Source organism: Ptychodera flava, chromosome 3 (genome assembly GCF_041260155.1).
Source record: "Ptychodera flava strain L36383 chromosome 3, AS_Pfla_20210202, whole genome shotgun sequence".
NCBI classification, from domain to species: domain Eukaryota; kingdom Metazoa; phylum Hemichordata; class Enteropneusta; family Ptychoderidae; genus Ptychodera; species Ptychodera flava.
Genome location: NC_091930.1, coordinates 1,464,498 through 1,470,000, shown reverse-complemented (window position 1 = coordinate 1,470,000; position 5,503 = coordinate 1,464,498). Strand labels below are relative to the sequence as shown.

The window sequence follows — 5,503 nt, the reverse complement described above, 5'->3', positions numbered from 1 at the left end:
ACCGCCAAAGCTACCATCTCAGTATTTGGTGTACAGGTAGATGCAGGGGTTGAGATGTGAATTTGTTCAAATGAACACATCAGTGTCAAAAATGTGCAAATGAGGTAAGAAAAAGTGAAATCCTGCAAGAGGCATGCCATTGAGAAACAGGCAAAGTCCACTGATCTTGACTCATTTCCTGTCATTGTTTATGAACTGTTACATATTAACTGACCAGCTGCAACCATAGACAGTAGATAGGGAAGACCGTTTATACTAAACTAAGAGGGGCTTGTTTCTGATATGTATGTTGCTAAAGTTGACCTCCAGTACCTAAAGTTAGACCTTAATTACTTTTGTCATTCTTGTTTTTCTGGTTTAAATATTTCTTGTCGTTTTTCTGGTTGTACTGTGCAGAAATTATGTCATAACATCAACGTAGAATTTTCCTCCACTGAACAGATAGAAACAACATTTATTGTTGATCATTGGTAACCCATACTGGTATATACCAATTCTGATCAAATTTGAGCGACTTTGTATTTTCTTACAACAAATGTCTTAGTTAGTCGCCTTTGGCCTCTTACTGTGATTCTCACAAAAAAGCCCTTCCATTATATATTTTTCAAGTCTCCCTTTCAGCTTCTCTGTTTTTCAAGACCCCCCATCTTTTAGCTCAGAGTTTTGCCAAGAGGTGTTCGTGAACACAGCCTAAAGAGAATGTACTTGGTACCTATTGCGTTCAAAATTCTTGGATAAATGACAACATTTCAGTAGGCTTCCACTTACGTGATATTCGAATTCGTATTTTTGCCCAGCTCCTAGAGACCCACAAACTTCGTTTGCGATCACTTCATCAATCTCTACACACCACTACGGGTCAGCGATTTCTTAGATTTCAACCCTCATTTAGACGAATCCGGAGTGCTCTCGCAAAAGCTTTTTGGAAAACTATCTCCTACTTATCGACTGAAACTTGGTATCTTGGCATCAAATTTTTATTGAATTTATTTATATTTGTGACGTTGTCGTTAGATTTTTTGGTTAAACTGGAATCAAGGAGTCGTAGCCGGAAAATGAATATGTATTATCACGTACGTGACTACAAAAAAAAAAAACGCTGAAAAATAATGCGTGGTACGCACAAGTTTTGAAGAATGATTGTGTAACAACTATTTGTGATTTAGTCTTATATATACGAGGTTCAGTTTTAACAGTTCCAGTGCGAGGGAATTTGGCAGGGTTACATTCTCTGGACATGGCTCTGCTATCAAAGACCGTGAATATGAAGCAATAAAAATAAATGTAATTGATTAAAATGAAAATGTTCTCTAAAGGAATGATACACAAGACTGTTTACAAAACATGTGCTTTTTTAGACACGCATCAGTCATAAAATATATACATTTGTGGTATGTTTTGACAAGGCTTTTCTAATTAAGGGGTGGACCATTCTGTATGGGGGTGAAGGATTGACTAAGGAACATTATTTTTTACTCCCTGTTTCACAAAGAACTGTATTTCTTACTGTATATATCCAGGCCTCTTTCATTCTTATTTCCCGTTTGAGAGAAATATTTTCGCGCGAATACGTGTGCTGAATGCCAGTAATTGCTGTTCACATGCCAAACTGAATAAGGAAATGAAGGTAAAGCAGCACAAAGTTTATATCGTACTAAAGGCAAACAGCATCTGCTTCAGAATGTCTGGAAGTTGGAAAGAAAATACAAGAATTCTTTACTACAGCAAAATTACTTATGGAGGCAAATAAGAAGTCATCGACGTTTCAATCTATAAGAAAACCATTACCACTATGATTAAGTTTGTTCTAGGCAGCAGGCTAAAAACATGCGGCACAAGGATTTGAAAGACTGCAAATGCATAGAGGTAGTTGAATACTGAAATGACACAATTAATCCAATTAGTGGATTTTTTGGGTGTTTTCCTTCTGATACAGAAATTTTGAATTTTACATAGTAAAAGGGAGTTATCTTGTTGCCATTTTGAGTGTTTTAAACATAGTTTTCATGAAGACTCAAAATACATAAGACACAAAATGATTTCCGAATCTGATCGAAAATGTACTTAATTCCAATCATTGCCATGTCAGCAGAGACAAGTGAATATCCAAATAGGTAAATATATTTTTTTCACAATTAATGCAAAGAAATGCAATTTAATACAAAAACAAATCAAAGCGCAGCTTCAGTATATGTACATGCTACAGAAGTGCTTAGTATTTCTGTTTCAAAAGTTTATGATACATTGGTTCAAATTCAGGGTATCGCTATTCATTTTCGAATGCAGCATCTATTTGGATATTAACAGGTGTATCCGATAACATGCTTTGAGCGACAAACAAAATCATAAGTTATTATTAGGACATTTATAAGTCTATTAGATCTATTTCTGTCAAATTCTAGTACCCTTGTCTAACCCTCGCCATATTAAATTGCTATTGTTGGTCGTAAAGTTGTTAGAAATTAGAAAAGAGTAGTTAAAGAAACATTACATATCGGGGTGACTGCGGGAACCCCTTTATGTACCACAAATACATTGGTTCACAAGTTATGATAAGCCCAGCACATCATTGTAGTGAACAGCAATGGACACAGGATATCCAATGCAGGCTATGTGAACAAGCTGAATTGAGTAGTCAAGATATTTTCAGGTGTAAGGATCAGAAACTGCAGCATATGCACAAAATGAATGATGCGCCTTAATGCTGCAGATTGAAATACTTGGTTCACGTAAAACAACAGCGAAAGTGTCAGTTAGAATACTAGTCAATCAGGACGCTTTAAATGAAATGTAGTCATTTCATATGTTATGGCATTGTCATGAACAAAGGGTGCGCTGCATATGGCACATCGACATTGTGGATTTATAAAAGGCAACCTCTCGGATTCCCTCCCCCCTCAAATCTGCCAACTCCCCCGCCCGGATATCATCAAATGGTCCACCCCTAACGAGTATTGTTTCTCTTCATAAAAGCTTTACTTACCTTCAGTGACGCGTCCTAGCTCACCCTTCAACTTGTACAAAGTCAACACTTCGTTATCCTCACGCAATTCCACCATCTTCTGACGGCTGCAGTTAGTGGTCCCTATCTTTAACTCGATGAAGTCAGATTCCGTAGCATTCTCCATCTGCCCGATATGTGTTGATTAGCAGTGAAATCCCTGACAAGTGCGTCCATTTTGGTCTGGTATGCTCCGAGCCTTGCTTCTTGGACATAGACGTCAGTTGTTACTTTGCCATGTGTTTTCGTAAACTTGTTTTGTAGTGATGCAATTCTTCGACATGGAAGTCATCTCGACTGAACAATGTGGAGTGGGCGTTACCGTCTTGTATTTGCATCTGGGGATGTGACAGAATCAGATTTAGAGTGTCCACTGTACCGTTTAGTTCTGCACGGTGACATGGAACAGCTCTCGGTTCAGTTGTTGCACCAACACTGTGACGACGAGATGGCATCGTCACAGAACCTGCGGAAAAAGAAAAATGTTGTCAGCAATCAATGAAACCTGTGTACACCGGAAAGTGTAATTGTAATTTGATACAAAATAATCAGAACTTTCTTTAATTTAATTCAATTATAGTAGCATAGTAAAGGCCGTTGTCTGCGGGGAGGGGAACCACCCCTGCAATTTTCCAACTGTCAATATTTTAAAATCCAAATCCTAGCTAAGCTAGGTTCTCCCCAGCAATTTGGTAAGGTTAAACCCCTGATAGTCATCCAAGTCAAAAACCTTGTTAACTTTATAATGTCATGTATGATTTTACAGCAGCGGATTTTCAAATCACTTATCTCTTTACAGATGCCTACTGCTAACAAGTGCATTATTGTGATTTTTGGTTAACAGTTATGTGACATCTTGCGTGTACCATATATCTTTGTCAGCTGAAATAAACTTTTACTACTGTTACAAGTAGGACCACCCGTCATAAATACAAAAAAGACACGATGAACTTTCTTTTTTAAGTCAAAAAGCAGATAACGAAGAATTGGGTTTAAATCACCTGAGATCAGTGGCAGTTCCCTCTTACAGAGTAAATACTCCTGTACTGGAATGTAGATATCGAGGGTTAGGTAGTGAGCTTGAATCTTGCTGAGTAGTGTTGGTGTGATGATTGTAGCATGGATGGTTTCGTCCAGTCGTCCACTGGTATACTCATTCCAAAGAGCTTCCAGCGCTTCTAATGATCCACAATTCATCACATACTGAAGACAACCCTTTTCTACTGTCAGGACATCGAGATCATCGTGAACACCACTAATCAGTTGACATATTTGTTCGGGTTGATGCTCTTGGTAAAACGAGCCTTCCACGTGAGACATAGACTCACCGTTTACAGAGTTTCCATATGAAGGGCTGATCTGCAAGCTCACTGTAGCTGAAGGGAACACAGGGAATGCATAAGAAAAATATCATTTGTCTTACTAAAATAATTTTGTTGCATTTTGTATAGACCATGTTGCTGACTGAATACATACAGGAAGAAAGAAAACACATAGATGTAATTACAGTTTAGAATTCCCCATAGTACAAATTAATCTTAATCTCATGGGATGCAACCTTCATTTATACTTTCATGCCAACGTTATTTTTAAAAAATCAACTTGTACAATTCAATGATAAACAATGCTGTCACCAGTCGTAACTGCTAAAGCTGCTTACCCAGATTGCGTTGTTCATTCTCTGTGTGGATGTCCAGTGATGTAGATGAGGCTGATGAACCAATATCAATAAGAAAGATGATAGCATTTTGTTACAAAAGCACAATGCAAAGTAGCTTGTATTGTGATACTGGGAGGTAATTTGAAAATAAAATTATAGATTTTATTCACTTGCTAATGACGAACGAAAACGTAAACATTGTCATAACATAAACGAGGAATGCATGTTGCATGAAATAATGAAATTGTCGCTTGAGTCAAATGCACGACCGCGTCTTCTAATATATGTAAAGGAATTTACAGTCTTACCGTAATCCAGTGTAGCATCACTACTGGAAATTGAGGTTGCCACTTGTGGTGTTCTTGAGAGTTGCACATGTATATTAACTTCATCTACCAGCATACTATTCATTTCCTCGATTTTCTTCGCGAGGTCTTCCTGCAGGACACGCCTGACCTCCCTGCTTGCTTCATGTACACACTGTAGTTTTGCAGGATATGTACGATCCTATCGCGTAATTGTTTGGACCGCATCGCATGTCCACGACCATATTATCTCGGTACAAAGGTAAGTATTTTCGAATAAACATGTCACATTCTGACATCGCAGGAACGATCACTGGTTTCCGCTAGCCATGGCGGCGATTGTTTAAACTGAACATGTCGACTGAGCGCATGGGCACAATAAAAATGTGTGAAAAACGCAGTTCTGTAATATAATCAGTAGACTTCAGTCTTTTAACGTATACATTCAGGTTGGACCGTGGCTTTAAACGCGATGTGATTGTTATATCACTTGTTTTTTCTGTGCAGAGAATTGTCCATTTTGGAGGATCTTTCATA

General features: G+C 38.0%; 1 protein-coding gene across 1 annotated transcript in view; it reads right to left on the bottom strand.

The window, feature by feature from the left end:
- The window catches only part of LOC139129422 (uncharacterized), a 16,817-nt gene extending 11,730 nt beyond the window's left edge, over positions 1 to 5,087 (bottom strand). Inside the window, exons 1-4 of the mRNA XM_070695062.1 lie at positions 4,970 to 5,087; positions 4,662 to 4,712; positions 4,003 to 4,377; positions 2,984 to 3,467 (exon numbers count right to left, since the gene is read on the bottom strand). Coding sequence (XP_070551163.1) covers positions 3,229 to 3,467; positions 4,003 to 4,377; positions 4,662 to 4,712; positions 4,970 to 5,072 — 768 coding nt within the window. The 5' untranslated portion in view covers positions 5,073 to 5,087 and the 3' untranslated portion in view covers positions 2,984 to 3,228. The remainder of the gene's footprint in view (positions 1 to 2,983; positions 3,468 to 4,002; positions 4,378 to 4,661; positions 4,713 to 4,969) is intronic.
- Between the last annotated feature and the right edge of the window lie 416 nt (positions 5,088 to 5,503).